The 18,754-nt window shown below is 37.8% G+C and overlaps 1 protein-coding gene across 1 annotated transcript; it reads right to left on the bottom strand.

The window, feature by feature from the left end:
* Nucleotides 1–12,825: 12,825 nt before the first annotated feature.
* LOC124795646 lies at nucleotides 12,826–14,849 on the bottom strand. The gene is made up of 5 exons (XM_047259718.1): nucleotides 14,730–14,849; nucleotides 14,583–14,643; nucleotides 14,048–14,224; nucleotides 13,736–13,887; nucleotides 12,826–13,251 (listed from the first exon to the last, which is right to left on the bottom strand). The coding sequence occupies exons 1-5, from the start codon at nucleotides 14,847–14,849 to the stop codon at nucleotides 12,826–12,828; spliced, it is 936 nt and encodes a 311-aa protein (XP_047115674.1).
* Nucleotides 14,850–18,754: the final 3,905 nt, after the last annotated feature.

The following is an 18,754-nucleotide window of genomic DNA, read 5'->3' as shown; positions in this document are numbered from 1 at the left end:
AGGATCACTTCACACAATGTCCCTTGTCACTGTTTTTGGATTGTGTCTGCAAGATGTCAAAGTTGTTGATGATAAATGAGACCAGTGATGGTTATGTATTATTGAAGCAATTCATAGTACACAGTACTGTCACTGCTCCACAAGATACATAACATTATCTTTTGTGGATGTGCACAGGTCTTTGTATGGGAAGTTGCTGCTTTGTTTGGACTCAACTATTCCTTTCTTTCCCATATGTTAGCATAAAGACACCATTTACCATCACCAGTAATAATAAAGAATAGGAATGGCCAGTGTTGTTCACAAGCCCATTGTTGACGAGTAAGCAGATATGCGCACATGACTACCTGCTGATTGTTCTGATTTTGGCTTGGAGCATGTGCTACCCACACACCAAATTTTTGAACCTTCCCCACTGCAGGCAAATGTTTGCGCAATGGTGGATTGATCACATTCATCACATTTGCAGTTCTCAAGTGCACTGACATGGATCATTGTGGATTAATGCATTTAAATTATCTTCATCACACACTGAATGTCTTCCTGAATGTGGAGAGTCTGTAATGTCAAAATGACCTTCCTTAAAATGAGAAAACCATTTTCTTGCTGTGCTCTGTCTAGTGGCATTACCCCCATAAATGGCGCAAATGTTTCTGGCCGCCTCCAATGCTGTCACCCCTCAGCTGAACTCAAACAGAAGAACATGTTGGAAATTTTATGATTTCTGCGTTTGGCAGCTTCACTATTTATCTCCAAATGACAAAATGACAATACGTAAACCCAGAGAGCAACAGTGACCTACAAATAAAAAATTACAATTGGTAATTACAGCTGCAGCAACCGGAATACCAATATGCAAAACAAAAATGCTACGAACTTGTACACAATCTAATGTTTAACTAATAGGACGCAAAGTTTCATGTTGGATGTCTGAAGCAGTTCCCATGCTGAACCTTTTGAGTGGGGACAAACTACTACTGGTATTGCACAGTATTCAATTCTGGGACCATTCGTATCCTTGCTCAATATAAAAATAATACTGCACCTTACTTTGATAAAGCAGAAATTGTGCTCTTAGCTGATAATGAAAGTATCATAAGCAAGCCCAACAGGCATGCAACAAGAAAGGTGCAATAAATGAAATATTCACAATTATTATTGACTGGCTCTTGGTAAGTTTTATGACTTAACTTAGAAAAAACACAATTCATTCAATCCTGTACAAGATGAAACCTGTTTTTTCAAAATTCCAAGGTGTGTGTATTGGTCAGAACTTGAATTGTAAATCACAAATTATGTATTTTCTCGAATACTTTTAAAGTTCATCAACATTTTCTGTAAATGTAATAGCTAATTTTGGTGATGAAAGTACTATAAAATTAGCTTACCTTGCACACTTTCATTCATTGATGTCATTTTATGGGCCAGTTTCACTCATAGGCATAAAGTATTCAAACACTGTGAAGAAAATATCTCGTGCCCATCCTCGAAACTTATGTAGACAACTTATTGTAAAATTAGGTATACTAACAAATCTCACAACATATTTACTCTTTTATGAATTTTCTTGTGAAGACTTAGGCACAATTTGAAAATAATTATTATGTACATAAATATAATGCAAGGGGTTAAAGTCTCCTCCACAAACCAAAGGTTCAAAGTATGCACCAAAAATATGTGAAATTTGAGTTTCTCTCTGTGTATTGAATGTTCAAACAACCAACAGGAATGCCGCTGAATGACATCTTTGACAACTGCTGATATTTCAACTGGTGCTAACCCCTTCATTTTAAAGGCACAAAAGCAACAAGACAGTATGGTGCAAGGATATTTAAACCATTGGTAAGTGGGGCTATGGAGCTAATAAGATTTTTTGAGCTATTGCGAACTGGTCTACCATAAATGGTCTTTCATCATTACTATAAAACAAACTATATTCAATTTCATACAGCCTCAAAAGATGAAGAAATAAGTGAAATATTAGGTGACCTGCAGACCATATAAAATGCCTGGGCTTCCATACTGATAGCAAACCAAACTGATCCACTGGATCTTTGCAAAAGACTGAATTCTGCAACCGTTGACATTAAATTAGCAAGTGACATAAATAGAGACAGGTTTTTGCTTAATGCAGCTGCCTTTCTAGTCATACATCAAAGGTACAAATTAATGCTTTTTGCTCACCTATTGGTAATTAATAATCACTTTCAGAAATTTATAACGTTGGTCATCATTGGTAGTGTGGTGACACTAGTTCTTGTAATACGTGGATATTATTTTTTTTTTTTTTTCATTTTTTTTCATACGCTAAATTATGGTTGTTTTCAGTGTAGCCCTGATAAATGTTTAAATTTCCTTGTTCAGTGCTTTTTTATTGTGTTTATGCCTTGAAAATTACAGGGTGTTTACCTGTCGAAATAGCAGTGGTGTTCAAAGAAGTCACCCTGGCTGCACCCCCTTAAATTGTTTGAAGAGCCACACATATATTTGATCACTTCCTTTGGAAATTTTTAGATAGTGGTAACTCATTTATTTTTTTATTTTTAGTTTAAGAGTTTCCTCATTACAGAGGCTAATCTCCAACGCAATAATTTACTCAGAAATTACAATACAAAGAATAAACGTTCTTAAACTATATTTTCAAAATATTCCTCCAGGTGTTTTGATCTTGTGAGTCCTCTTCCTCTGCACCCATTCTCCTCATTGTGTGCTGTACATTTTGGAGCCAGGTGGTCATAGGTCGTCATCTTCTTCTTCTCCCCTCCGGTTCCCACTTCAGTATCAATTTTGGTATTCTGGTTTTCTCCATTCGTCGTACATGCCCGTAACACTGTAATTTCTTCCTATCCATTACATCATATATTCTTTCTTTTACTTCCATTCTCCTTATTATTTTGGTGTTCCTTATCTTCTCTTTCCTGGAGATTCTTGTCAATCTTCTCCAGAAGTCCATCTCTAGAGCTTTTAATTTTTTAATATGCTTCAGGTTAATTGTCCAGTTCTCCATTCCATACAGAACCATGCTCTCTAACATGAATTTGTATATTAATTTTTTAGTTCTGCTAATTACATTCTTGCTCCATGAGACTGAGTTAAGCATACCAATGACCTTCCGTCTGCTACTAATTCTTTTATTGATTTCTGACTCTGATTTTCCCTCGATTTCTAAAATGGATCCCAAATAACAGAAAGTGTTTATCTTTTTTATTTTATTTTCTTCGGTGTATAGCTCATCTGAATCATTAGTCAAGTATTCTGTTTTTTGATAATTAATCTTCAAACCCCAAGTTTTGTATGTTACTGCTAGTTGATTGCACATATAGTTAGCATAGCATTCTCCCCATCTTGTGCTACGACTACCTGATCATCAGCAAACAATGAATGATGTAGGTAAACTCCATCTCTTATTTCTAATCCCATACTGTTACATTTACGAGACCATGTTCTAAAGCTAATATCTATATAGGTTTTAAATAATGATGGTGACATGGGATGGCCCTGTAAAAGGCTTTTGCTTGTTCTAAATTTCTGTGCAAGTTTATTACCAACTTTCACTTGGCAAATGTTATCTTTATATATCTGTTATATTATTTTAATCAAGGAAGGGTTTATGTTTGCCATATGTAGTGCTCTCCAAAGTAATTTTCTTGGAACAATATCATACACTTTTTCTAGATCTATGAAAATTAATTGTATATTTTTTGATTTTTCCCTATGTTTCTCCAGAATCTGTCATAATGTGAAAATATGGTCTACACATGATCTCCCAGCCATGAATCCACATAGTTCTTCTTGGGTTCTAAAATTTTTTCCAGTTCGTTTTTAATTACTTTCGCAAAAATTCTCATTAATGTGTTTGTAACACAAATTCCTTGATAGTTTGAACAAATTTTGTGATCCCCTTCCTTAAATATGGTATTAATGCAATCTAGCTTCATCTCATTGGGTATTGAATCTCCATGTATCATTTTGTTGAATAGCTGTTTTATCAGTTTCACAATTTTGTCACCACCATATTTTAGGCACTCCAGATTGATATTGCCTGGTCCTGGTGATTTACCATTCTTTCCTGTTCTCAATGCCTCAAGTACTTCACTTTCTAAAATCTGGATCTCATCATCTTCATGTCCTTTTTTTTCCACTGTTCCTTCTTCTAGATAGTCTTCTCTGTCCTCATTTAATAATTTTTGGAAATACTCTTCTCATGCCTTTTCTGTTATCAGTTGGAGTTTGGTTTCACTTTTTGTAGCCTGTCGAAGCCCTTTTAATACTGACCATGCTTCTTTTGCTCTCCCAAATCCTAATTTGCTATTCACCTTGTCACATGTTCTTTCCCATGCTTCATTTTTTGCCATCTTTATTTTTTCCATCACTTGATTCTTCTTTTCCTTGTATATTAATCTTGTTTCTTCTAATTTATCGTTCAACCACTGAAGGAGCGCATTTCGTTTTTCTCTAACGAGGACCTCTATTTCCTCTGACCACTACTCTGCTGCATGGTTGTGGTTGCTATCTTTTTTACACAACACCTCTGTTGCTATGATTTTCACATTAGTTTTTATATAGTCATATATTTCCTCTGTACTTCTATCAAATGATTCTTCAACCAGTTTCCTTTCCATCCTGGCTGAAAAGAGTGTTACGAAACTTTTGTCTTGCAGGCTGTCAATATTAAAACGTAAATTTTCATCTTTCTCAGTCTGGTTTGTTGTATTTATGTTACTTGTATCATTCCTTGCCTTCTTCCATGGCCAGAAGGACTTCATTTTTACTAGGTAGTGGTCTGATCCACACTGGGCTCCTCTATAAGGTCTGATGTCTACTGCCTTGAAACTACTTCTATACCTAATGATAATATAATCTATTATAGAATGAAGTTCTTTAGTGTTCTGTTGCCAAGTAAATTTATGAATGTCCTTATGTTTGAAAAATGTGTTGGTAATTTTTAGATCAAATTGTTCACAATTGCAGTCAATCATTCCCAATTGTCATTATATTCGTCCTCTCCATGTTTTCCTACTATTCTACAGGATTCACTTATTCCTACCCTTCCATTCATATCTCCCATGATAATCAGTTCCTTCTTGGGATTTTTTCAATAGTCTCCTTGAGGGTGGCCCTGAATGTATCTTTCTCCTTATCTTTTCTGTCGTTCGTGGGTGCACATACGCCAATAATCACAACTTCCCTAGCAAATAATGTCATTTCAACAGTTATAATACGTTGATTGATGAATGTCCAATTTGTGATTCTTTTTTTCCATGATTTCTTTATCATAATGAAGACTCCTGCTTTGGCTCTTACTGCTTTTGATACCCCACTCCAGATATGTACATAATTATCCAGTTCTTCTTCTCCTTAGCCTTTCTTCTTTGTTTCAGAGAGTACGACAACATCCATATTGAACATGTCAAGTTCGCAGGTAGTAAATTTATTTTAGTGGAAATACCTCACACAGTTCAGCATCCAAACATCATTTTCTGTTTTTCGTCACCAATTCGTCATCCAAAGTTCCAATTTTTCCAAGGCATATTATTAGGTTTTTTTAGCATTTTTATGTGAGTGAGGAGCTGGCCCATTGCACAACCCCCAACCCAGAGGACCAGGTAATTTTTACTCAAGGTTTTCTTCCTTTAGCCTTTGATAAGCCAATATCATACTACAAGGCAGCAGTTGCTAGTTTTAGTCCACCCTGGGTGTTTTATTTTCCCAGTGAGCATTCCCCTATCCGCCACCTGGGGAGGCGCCCGACAGGATACCAGCAAACTCCACACGGGTCATTTGTTTATTTATTTATTTTGCTTATTTATTTTGTGTTCCAGTGATCCATGTTGTTTATAGAAAAATAAATACACTTGCAATAATAAATAGACAGGATCACAAATGAAAATCTGGGGTGTGTCTGAGAATTATAGGTCTATGAATACTATTCATTGTGGTTTAGGAACTCTTTTATAGTATAAAATGACCCTTGCAGTAGGAGCTGCCTTAAGGTTCTTTAAACAAGAGCTCATCACCTACTAAACTCTTAATTTGGGAAGGGAGGGCATTAAAAATTGTACAGCCACTGAAGCGGACCCCCCTTCCGTACCATACTCAGTTCTGCATGCTCATAGTGAATATCATCTTTTCTTCTATTATCATGACACTATTAGGTTTGAAAAGATTGAGCAGTGGATATGAATATTTCGAGTTCCTTAAAAATATTGCTGCATGTGGCTGTAATGTGGTCTCCACTCGTGTTTCTTATGGCTCTTTTCTGTGCAGATAGCATTTTCCTAACAAATGGCTGATTTCCCCAAAATTTGATTCTACAGCTATAATGGCATGAAAATAACCATAATAATCTGATTTAATGGTTCCATATTTCTATAAGAGCAGACAATGTGTAAAGCATAAGATGCATAATTCAGACTTTTGCAAAGATCCAGGATGTCATTTGACCACTTTAGTTTGCTATCAATATTTAAGCACTGGCATTTTGACCTGTTTGCAGCTCACCTAGTTTTTCTCCTATTTCTTCATATTTGAATACAGTTTGTTTTACTGTAACTAACAGAAAGAGCAACTTATGTTAAACCTGTTCACAATATCCCTAAAAATCTTATTAACTGATACCTCAAGTTTGTTTGCTGAATTATCAATAAGTAGTGTAGTGCCATCAGCAAAGATGATGAAATTAATTGAATCTGTTCAAAGAAGTAGATAAAAAATAATGAATGGTAGGGGACCTACAATGGAGCCCTGAAGCAATTTATGTGTGATGGTATCCCATTTCAAAGATACTGAGACACATTCTCGATTACCCAGTCCAACTTTCTATTTTCTGTTTTGAAGATATGTTTCAAGCCACTTCCCTACTGCACCACTTATGCCTAGATATGTAGCTTTGTGTAGTAGTATTTGGCAACTGACACAGTCAAATAGGTCACAAAATATTCCAGTAATATACATCTTAATACTGATGAACTCCAAAACACGGGCAGCAAATGCAAATATTGCATCTTCTACTGATAACCCATTCTGAAATCCAAACTGACTTTTGCTGATGATATTATGTTCACTGTGGTGCTTGACAATCATGGAAAAAGTTGTTAGTAGTGAGATTCTATGAAAATTTGCAGTATCTACCTTACCTCCCTTCTTATTCAGAATTTTCGCAATTGCATACTTAAGCCTTTCAGCAAACTATTTCTTACTTAAGTGAGGCAACGAAAATGTGGCGAAAGATTTTACTTATATGGCTGCAGTAGTATTCTAATAATTTGATAGATATGTTGTAAACTCCAGTAGAGTTTACTTTTTAGAGATTTAATTACTCTTTAAATTTCCAGAGTAATGGCTCTTGTTACTTTGATGTGTCATATTGTTCTAGGTACACTGTCTTACACAAAACTCATGGCTTGATTTATGGAGCCATGTGATCTGTTCTGTTACTATTAAGAAATATTTGTTCAATATATCAGCAACTGTTTTTGGATCACTAATAAGATGATCCTCATTTTTTATTTGGATATTTTCACTGCAAACTGCACTTTTCCCTGTTTCCTTCTTTACACAATTCCAGAGAGATTTTACTTTATTGCCTCCAAGAACATTTTCTTTGATGCTTGTATGGTTTTATCAAGAAGCTTAGTGTACAAATTGTAATGCCTAATTTTATTCAGATCATTTATCTCTTGGCTGCTGCATAAAGCTCCATTTCCAGTGTACAAGAAATTTTGATGCCTTTAGTAATCCAAAGCATATGACTTGATTTACACAGATTTTCCCTCTCTAAGTTTTTAGGGAATGTTTCCTTAAACAAATTTGTAATCTCATTGATTAATATGTTAAATTTGGAGTTTACATCAATAATCTATAACAGTACATACAGGAGACCAGTCCACATGCTGTAGTTGATGCTTAACATTGTCCATGATGTGTCTGTTTGTAATCTTAGTGTTTTTCCAAATGAAATTTACTTTCTTTATACATGTATTTGGTTTATGGTGAGGAACTGTGCATCATGATCAAATAGGTCATTTATAATATTTTTCACAGTGAAATTGTTCTGTGCATCCTTATCTGTAAATATGTTATCTAATAGTGTACTAGAACTGCCTGTTACTTTTGTTGGACTGTCTACCACTGATCCTAAGTTGTAAGAGCACAAATAAAGTTCATATTAAAGCCCCCATTACAATGAATGATTTAGTTTTTCTAGACAAGTGGTACAATAGCGATCAATTGAGTATGCCTCATAAAAACATCTAGATATCCAGCAGATGCACTGTAAATTGACAGCACAATAATTGTTGCACTATTTCCTGTTATCTTAATGTTACCCACCTCAAAATGCTGTTCTGCACTTAAATCAGGAGATTTATACACTACATTGTTTAATGAAAGCTTCAAAAACAAATTCAACTCATTTCTGCTTGGTATGCACTTTCTATTCCATTCGTGAAATTCTGAGTATATAGATTTTGCAGTGATGAGCATTTTCAAGTTCCTGCTGAAGAAGTAGATTGTCATGGAAGGTTAATAATGATAGTCATAATAAACAGGGCTCTGTCTGGTAATTCTGAATTACTGATGAAACAGCTTGATGCATTATGAAATGTCTTGATTTCCAAACAAAATGAGATAATGTTAAGCGGAGATTTAAATTTAAAATATTATAAGCATACCTATTCTAGGGCTAAACTTCAATCCCTTGCCATTGCATATAGTCTAATGCCCCTTGTAAATCTGCGGCAGGAGTTATGGGAACCAATAATACTGTTGGCTTATGTTTAATATCAGAGTACATGACAACAGTACAAGTAACTGGAAAACTACAAACTTAATAAAAGAAAAAGTAATTGAGGAATTTTTGAAATACAGTCTGGAAAGAGGTGTGCAACACCACTGGTATATGTTGTTGTTGTGGTCTTCAGTCCTGAGACTGGTTTGATGCAGCTCTCCATGCTACTCTATCCTGTGCAAGCTTCTTCATCTCCCAGTACCTACTGCAGCCTACATCCTTCTGAATCTGCTTAGTGTATTCATCTCTTGGTCTCCCTCTACGATATTTACCCTCCACGCTGCCCTCTAGTACTAAATTGGTGATCCCTTGATGCCTCAGAACATATCCTACCAACTGATCCCTTCTTCTAGTCAAGTTGTGCCACAAACTCCTCTTCTCCCCAATTCTATTCAATATCTCATCATTAGTTATGTGATCTACCCATCTAATCTTGGCATTCTTCTGTGGCACCACATTTCAAAAGCTTCTATTCTCTTCTTGTCTAAACTATGAGGGCAGTTCAATAAGTAATGCAACACATTTTTTTTCTGAAACAGGGGTTGTTTAATTCAGCATTGAAATACACCAGGTTATTCCCCAATCTTTTAGCTACACAACACTATTTTTCAACATAATCTCCATTCAATGCTACGGCCTTACGCCACCTTGAAATGAGGGTCTGTATGCCTGCACAGTACCATTCCACTGGTCGATGTCGGAGCCAACGTCGTACTGCATCAATAACTTCTTCATCATCCGCGTAGTAGCTCCCACGAATTGCGTCCTTCATTGGGTCAAACATACGGAAATCCGACGGTGCGAGATCGGGGCTGTAGGGTGCATGAGGAAGAACAGTCCACTGAAGTTTTGTGAGCTCCCCTCGGGTGAGGTCTTGCGTTGTCATGAAGAAGAAGTTCGTTCAGATTTTTGTGCCTAAGAACACGCTGAAGTCATTTCTTCAATTTCTGAAGAGTAGCACAATACACTTAAGAGTTGATCGTTTGACCATGGGGAAGGACATCGAACAGAATAACCCCTTCAGCGTCCCAGAAGACTGTAACCATGACTTTACCGGCTGAGGGTATGGCTTTAAACTTTTTCTTGGCAGGGGAGTGGGTGTGGCGCCACTCCACTGATTGCCGTTTTGTTTCAGGTTCGAAGTGATGAACCCATGTTTCCTCGCCTGTAACAATCTTTGACAAGAAATTGTCACCCTCAGCCACATGACGAGCAAGCAATTCCGCACAGATGGTTGTCTTTTGCTCTTTATGGTGTTCGGTTAGACAACGAGGGACCCAGCGGGAACAAACCTTTGAATATCCCAACTGGTGAACAATTGTGACAGCACTACCAACAGAGATGTCAGGTTGAGCACTGAGTTGTTTGATGGTGATCCGTCGATCATCTCGAACGAGTGTGTTCGCACGCTCCGCCATTGCAGGAGTCACAGCTGTGCACGGCCGGCCCGCACGCGGGAGATCAGACAGTCTTGCTTGACCTTGCGGCGATGATGACACACGCTTTGCCCAACGACTCACCGTGCTTTTGTCCACTGCCAGATCACCGTAGACATTCTGCAAGCGCCTATGAATATCTGGGATGCCCTGGTTTTCCGCCAAAAGAAACTCGATCACTGCCCGTTGTTTGCAACGCACATCCGTTACAGACGCCATTTTAACAGCTCTGTACAGCGCTGCCACCTGTCAGAAGTCAATGAAACTATACGAGACAAAGCGGGAATGTTTGAAAATATTCCGCAAGAAATTTCTGGTTTTTTCAACCAAAATTGGCCGAGAAAAAAAATGTGTTGTATTACTTATTGAACTGCCCTCGTATTTATCATCCATGTTTCACTTCCATACATGGCTACACTCCATACAAATACTTTCAGATGGAAAGTATAATGCAGTAGTGACCCCACCCAGTTTTGCAAGGGTCACGTTAAATATCTATGGCCTTATGACTTGTGTGGCATAGCATGCCTTGTTTGTGGGCAGCTATTTAGAGTAATTAATAAATTACAGAAGACAACAGTATGTACTTTTATATAAGTTATGTGATGTAAGCAGCTCGCAGCAGGAAACTTTTTTAAGCACTCCATCTTCAGGCCACGAGTGGCCTACCGGGACCATCTGACCGCTGTTTCATCCTCGGTGGAGTATGCGGATAGGAGGGGCGTGGGGTCAGCACACCGCTCTCCCAGTCGTAAGATGGTATTCTTGACTGAAGCCGCTACTATTCGGTCAAGTAGCTCCCCAATTGGCATCACAAGGCTAAGTGCACCCCAAAAAATGGCAACAGCGAATGGCAGCCTGGATGGTCACACATCCAAGTGCCGACCATGCCCGACAGTGCTTAACTTCGGTGATCTCACGGAAACCGGTGTAGCCACTGTGGCAAGGCCATTGCCCGGAAACTTTTTTGCAGAAATGAATGTTTTGTGTTCCATACTGAATTAGTATTTGGAGTGACAGCTCATGGCAGTTATGGGAGCACATTATAATGTAATTGTTGTATATGAATCATGGAAGTATGTGTATGCAAGTGATTCAATATGTATTGGAGGGTGGCTGAGATGGCCTAATAAAAAAAAGGGAAAAAATGCATGATGTACATGTTTAGCTTGAGTTACAGCACTCCTCTTGTGCAGCTTAGTATGTGCTGTGATGCATTGTTAAATCTCATTGCCGAAATTCTTTGTTAATGACACTTTATGGCAGACTTCTTCATTGTGCCATATAAGGAAGTATGTCCACATTTAGGTCTGATTCAAAGAAAGCTGAAAGTTGAGTCATCTGCAGAACTGCTGAAAGAAAATACAGTATGTAAACAAAGCAAAGCTGTTGAAGTGGTTTTTCAAAAAATGTTTTACGTGCAGCATAAAAAGTAAAATACCACATATTTTGGGTTAACAGGTCATTTTTTGTTATGCAGTTGTTCTCAAATTATTGGTTAAAATATTTGATTATTTCAAATTGTAACTCTCACATCACACAGCCTAGTGAGATTGTTATATTTTCATTATTGGTCATACCATGCATCTTGCCTGCATGTGTTCCATGGGGCTTGCAGTGGTATGATGGGAGCAGTAGTGTTGCACGTGCATTGCAGCTGTTAGTTGTGTTATTGTCTCATTCTTGTGTAAGCTGAGTGTAGTGGGAATGCTTACTAGAGCAGAGTGTTTTTAGTGGAAGAGGTTTCCCATGCAGGAGGAACCTTTACAGATCATGTGAGGTGGCAACTTAGATTGTGTTTTCCTGCTTTGAGGTGTCCACATTGTAACACTTAATGTGATTTAATTTGCAAATTCCAGACAACAGGTCCAGTTCATGATGCACCACAAACTAGTAGGCCCAGAATTTTAACAGAACAGAAGCATAATGACACTTCAGGTATCATGTTGTGGAGTCCACAAAATCAGTGAGGAGATTATCGCACAGGGTCAGTCTTAGCTGGTATGGGGCCATGTACAAAACTTCCACACAAGGCTTACCTGCATTCCCCCCTCCCCATCCCTTCTCCAACACAGGTTATATACATTCATCATGTTCAAAAAAATTCTAAGTTTCGTCATTGACATACTATCAATGTATCCAAAGACTGTTGCCTCAGCAGATCTACTGTTGTGATAGGAAAATAATTATTCAGTGAAAGAATCTTAATAAGTATGGTAATTACTAAAATGTTAGTAATAAAAAGTAAGTTAGCTATGGAAATCCTTCCGATGTAATGAAATTCACAATCAAATAGAGTTCACAAGTGTTGCCAGAATATAAGTTAAATGTTTTTACCATTTGACTGTTCTCTATATTTACAAGAAATTAAATGAGTTGTAAGTTATAAGCACACTTTACACAGAACATCTTTTCCTTGCTTTTGATGAGCAAATTCTTCAATAATATCTTCAAAATTTAATTTTGAAACTACGTCTTGTTCCACTGACAGCGCAGCAAGTGAAGGCAGGCATTCTTGTGAGATCCTACTTCTGAAATAATTCTTGATATGGTTTAAAGGTGCAAAGATCCTTTCAGTGGAGGCAGCAGTCACTGGCATGGTTAGCAAAATTCTGTAGCCAAACAGATGTTGGGAAATGAGTTTCCAATATCATTCAAATATTTCAATATTAACATAGGAGTTTTCACATCCTCGGGCACTGTTTCTCGGAACACTTTAATTTCTGTCAAAAGGTCTGATGCAACAATGTCTTTCGAACATTCACCGTTTATGTTCACACTTAGCCCTTTCTCAAGATTTTTCATAGCATTTTCAGTTTTTTGACCTGTATAACCTTTCTTCAAACTTTTTAACACTGTGTCAATTACAGGGCAGAAAAAATCGATTTTGTATTTCTCCTCTGAAGGTTGAGCTCTGCCAACCATGTCATCACCTTCATAATCAAATTGCTTGCCAATCTTGTCAATTCTCTTTTCTCCAAATTTTGGTTCAATCTGTAAACTTTCAGCTATATCTTTCAATGTTATCTGTGCAGTAACAAAACCTTATTCATGGAGATTCTCAATAAACTTCATTAGACTTTTGAGATACTTAGTTGCTACTTTCATGTCCATGTTTTCTGCTTGAAGTGCCTTACTTGCTATGATAATGGCAAAAAGAAGGTCACAACATATGACAACGCCTACAATAAACACAAAGCCTTCTGATGTGTTCACAGCAAGTGTGTTTCGCTCTTTATTTTAGATTCAACAGTGGTTCAAATGGCTCTGAGCACTATGGGACTCAACTGCTGAGGTCATTAGTCCCCTAGAACTTAGAACTAGTTAAACCTAACTAACCTAAGGACATCACAAACATCCATGCCCGAGGCACGATGCGAACCTGTGACCGTAGCGGTCTTGCGGTTCCAGACTGCAGCGCCTTTAACCGCACGGCCACTTCAGCCGGCTAGATTCAACAGTGCTGTTGCTCACTTCAAGAAGGGCATCTCTGACTCCTCTTGTCTGGTACCTTATAGCTTTGACATTCTCCACCCTGCTTTCCCATTGACTGCCTGAAAGCTGCTTCACTGGTAAAGTTCAATAAGATTTCCCATTTCGGAGTGGATGCATTGAAAATAACATATATTCTTTGAATTACGCCAAAAAATGGGAATGCTTTTGCTGTAGATTTTGCCGCATATAATAACACAAGATTAAGACTGTGGCTCTAGTTTTGACAAAATGATTTCAGTCAAAATTCTCCTGTTGTTGAAGTAACAGTCAGAAAGTCGAAGTGTCCTTCCATAGTCACTGCATCTTCTAATAAATTTACAAATCTAACATTCATTGTGGCTTTTATGAGGAGTACAGTCAAGTATGGCAGAGAAATATTTACTTTCTCTTACATAATTAACAATGATGTTTTTTACTTTGTTGGCAAGCAAATTTATGAGTTCGTTTTGAATGTTTTCCCCAAGATAGCGGTCATGAATTTTTTGAGTTCCTGCCTTAAATGTTCCTGCAAAACAGGGTCACATTCTCTATAATTTTGATCAAACTAAGAAAATTATTATTTTCTTAATAGAGTTGCCGCTGGTTTCCCTTAGGCCACATTAAGTTGGGCTAGGTACCTGAAGGTGAGTATATTTCTTTTTAGAACTTGACACCAATGTTCCTTCTCTTTTTGCAGTAGTTCAAGGTCAATTTGATTAGTACCACGTTTTTTGTTTTGAAAGTATCTCACATTGTACCCATTTCACTGTGCAGTTTATGTGGTTAAATTGAAGCTAATTTCCTAAATGAACCCAATCACAGAGTCCATCACTTGACAGCTTGCTGTTTGAAGGAGATCAAAAAAAAAAAGGGGGGAATAATACTTTTCCAGGAGAATTCAGAATTCGAATGCACAAACCATTTTTTTCTCCATTTGGTAAAGTTCTGATGTAAAAATGAGTTGAAAATTTTCTTCTGTTCTCATTTAAGGGATATTCAAAATTAACAATTGTTGTAGTGCCTTTCTATACAATTTCATTTATTGTGGAGGATGTTAACGTATTAGGCCAAGTGTCTAGGTCTGAATTTGTGATTACTTCAAAATTACTACTACTAGACCAGCTGAATGGGGGATAGCAGGAGGTCTGCATTCGAGTGCTTCATGTTCACTTGTCTCTGAAGCACCACATGAAGAGGCTACTGTTAATGCGATTGTCCTTTAACAACACTTTAGCCTTACTGTCCGAAGTTGTTGGTTGAAGAAATTTTTTGAAAGTGCCTTTTTGTGAGTTCAGAAACTGTTCATGCTGTAGTTTTTTTCTTTATCTTTTGAGCACCTGAATCATATTTCCTAAATCTGCCCCTTTCACAAGACATTTGCCTGCTGATACTTTGAACTTCACAGGATAGGCAAAAACACTGTGTCTTCACACAGAGTGCACACACAAGATGTGAAATGGCGTGAACTGTAAAAGTACTGCACATTTAAACTGACGACAATGGGGAAAATCATTCTGTGGGAAACACCTGCTGACAGAAGAATGTAATGCTTGATTGTTAGTCACAATAATGAGTATAAAAGGCATGGAAAGGGGCTGAGAAACAGTGAATCATCACGTACCTCTTAATTTAAACATGAGCCATAGTCATGTTTCAACAATAAATATTCTCTCAACTCCAGTGCAAGCATAATTGTCTCAGATGTATTCCAGTGGCCATAGTTGTGTCATAATGGGTATATAATTGAATTACATTACATTGAAGTTAGTTTCAGAAACATCTTACTTTATTTTTTCAGTTAATCTGTAATAACAAAATTGCGGGTGACAGTTTTCAATTTACATTCTAGTGTTTTGTGTGGGGCCTCTAGAAGTGTGGGGCCCTTTGTGGTTGCACTGTTTGCACATGCCTAAGGCCAGCTCTGTTATCACAAGAGGCTAAAGTCTCTTGTATGACAGCACATAAAGCCTTCACCAAAGAACTGGATATGTAGCCGTATAAAATTTCTGCTGTGCAAGAATTACATTGTATGGACCACATGAAATGAATAGCATATTGTGAATGGTTTCAGCAATTTAGTAACCAACGTGGAGTTGATGTTTTAGTTTGAACCTTTTTCACTGTTGGTTTCATGTGTCTGGGTACATTAATTCCCAAAATTCATGAGTTTGGTCATCCACATACCTTAAGAGAAATTCCATTGCATGCAGACAAAATTGGAGTGTGTGTTGTCATAGTGCTAGTGCAAATTATAGGGCTGATCTTTTTCAGTACTGTCGTCACTTTCAATGCCTGCTGTACCCAGATAATTTATCCATTTATCACCATTCTGAATGAAAATGAGATCAGTCATTCATTTTTCCAACAAGACAATGCTACTGCTCATACAGCACACCAGTCCCTGTGTTTTTTAGATGGAATCTTTTGAGACAGAGTAATTAGAAAAGATCCCCAGCCCCTATGGTTGTTGGACCTGTCTCCAATCAACTATTTCCTTTGAGGTGTGGCTAAAGCATCTGTGTATCAAAATAACTCAAAGACAATAGATGAACTGAAGACAGTAATAATTGAGTATCTGCATCTAATTAGACATGAAACATTGGTAAAGGTGTTCACAAACAAATGTGAATGTGGTGAACTATGCCTTAAAGAAGATGGAAAACATTTCCATCACCTATTGTGATGTTGGTGAGCACAGTATATTTAATTGTAATTAATATAATTAATTAATTTCACTGTTTTAACTGTAATGTGTTGAATCCCAGCTTCCAACATAAATGCAGCTACTAGCAGTGAATCCCAGCCCATAGCTCATACACTGACATGAATGTGCTGCCAACCTTTTGTGCCCCCAAGGCGAGAAAGATGAGCTCACCACTGCAGAGTGATTTTGCGGATGCAGTATATATGTTAGGATACTTCAAAGTTGAGTAATTCATTGCCCATTGTTCAAAGAATTTCCAGTGAATTAAGAATGCAAATTATGACTGTTGGTCTGAAGCTAGTAGAAGTTGGCAGTGTGAAACATCACATCATTGAGAGGTGGCTGCTATATTAAAAGGCAGAATGAAAAAAAAAATGACTAGCTGGGATTCTAGCCAATTGTTCTCACACTAGACCACCACACCAGATGCAAATCAGTTCCTGCTTGCTGTATTCGCGAGCCACTACAACTGTTGTGACAGACCCCTTCCCTATAGTTTTGATGAACCGTGCAATTTCATGTCTTGCTGTTCTGTAAAGGTAGCCTGGAAACTGGTGCTATGAAGGGTAGTGCCAAATGATATAGACTGAACAAGAATAAATTTTAAAAGTGGTTTATCCCACTTTATTTGCACTATACCATAATTGGTTGCCCATTTCAGTTATAAAATTCACAGTTTATAAAAGTAACAGTGTGCACAAAATAACTTACATTACAATGAACAACATTAATAACACAGCCCAGTAATTAGTTTGTAGATCATGAGCACTTATAGGTTGCTTGATTATTAGCTCACCCAAGATTTTAAGACACAAGGATAGCACTCAGTTTCTTATTATTCACAAACATACACTATCTGATCAAAAGTATCCAGGCACCTGGTTGAAAATGACTTACAAGTTCATGGAGCCCTCCATTGGTACTGCTGGAATTCAATATGGTGTAGCCCACCGTTAGTCTTGACAACAGCTTCCACTCTCGCAGGCATATGTTGTCAGGTGCTGAAAGTTTATGGGGAATGGCAGCCCATTGTGCTGCACTGAAGAGAGGTCTTGATGTTGACTGCAAGCCCCCTCCATGAAAAACATGACCACACTATAACACTACTGCCTCTGAATTTTACTGTTGGCACTACACACGCTGGCAGATGATGTTCACTGTGCATTCACCATACCCACACCCTGCCATAGGATCATCTCATTGTGTATAGTGATTTGTCACTCCACAAAATGTTTTTCCACTGTTCAATCGCCCAATGTTTATGCTCCTTACACCAAGTGAGGCATCGTTTGGCATTTACCGGCATGATGTATGGCTTATGAGTAGCCACTCGACCATGAAATCCAAGTTTTCTAACCTCCCACCTAAATTTCATAGTACTTGCAGTGGATCCTGATGCAGTTTGGAATTCCTGTGTGATGGTCTGGATAGATGTCTGCCTATTACACATTATGACCCTCTTCAACTGTCGGCGTTCTCTGTCAATCGACAGATGAGTTCAGCCTGTATGTTCTTGTGCTGTACGTGTCGCTTTACATTTGCACTTCACCATCACATTGGAAACAGTGGACCTAGGGATGTTTAGGAGTGTGAAAATCTCACTCACAGACGTATGACACAAGTGATACCCAATCACCTGATCACATTAGAAGTCCATGAGTTCCATGGAGTGCCCCATTCTGCTGTCTCACGATATCTAATGATTACTGAGGTCACTGATAATGGAGTACCTGGCTATAGGTGGCAGCCCAATGCACGTACTATGAAAAATGTATGTTTTTGGAGGGTGTCCAGATACCTTTGATCACGTAGTGTATTTATCACACATATTATATTGGTGATCAGAATTTCCCCTTCATCAACAGGGAGATGTTAGTATATAGCTATCTAGTCACAGACTTCCAATCAAACAGAGATGATGTTGTTATGTGAATGCTTGCCTATCATGGGCTCTTAACAGAATCTGATATAGGGATGCTATCTGTGTCCTGCCAGTCACAGACTTTTTTCAAATGAAACTGTTTGGTTCCAGAGACCTTTTCAAGTCTCAAATATCTATGATGTACATATGCAGACTGAAGTGATGAATGAAAAATTGCGTCAAGGCCAAGATTTGAACCCAGGTCTCCTGCTCCTTAGGCACATACACTAACCACTACACCACCCTGGCATGGTGACTTTGCACAACTGCCCAGATTACTCTAGCATGCATCCCTCATCAATCCAAATTCTCATCCATGCCTCAATGCCTCAGCCTATTTGGTATTCCCTCTAAACTTGAATCGCATTGCAGAGGCTCTCCAGCTGTATTGGAATAGTACCCCAGCATTGAACAAAATGGGGTATCCTGCA

Source organism: Schistocerca piceifrons, chromosome 4 (genome assembly GCF_021461385.2).
Source record: "Schistocerca piceifrons isolate TAMUIC-IGC-003096 chromosome 4, iqSchPice1.1, whole genome shotgun sequence".
NCBI lineage: Eukaryota > Metazoa > Arthropoda > Insecta > Orthoptera > Acrididae > Schistocerca > Schistocerca piceifrons.
Note: the sequence above shows the minus strand (reverse complement) of the source record. Positions and strands in the feature narration are given on the sequence as shown.

What these genes read in the sequence shown, in the direction of transcription:
- LOC124795646 (XM_047259718.1), bottom strand. Translation starts at nt 14,849, where the DNA reads ATGCAGACCTCCTGCTATCCCCCATTCAGCTGGTCTAGTAGTAGTAAT. An exon ending in TCATAAAAGCCACAATGAAT is followed by an intron (nt 13,888 to 14,047) that starts GTTAGATTTGTA and finishes CAAAATCTACAG; the next exon opens with CAAAAGCATTCCCATTTTTT. An exon ending in GAGAATGTCAAAGCTATAAG is followed by an intron (nt 13,252 to 13,735) that starts GTACCAGACAAG and finishes GTTACTGCACAG; the next exon opens with ATAACATTGAAAGATATAGC.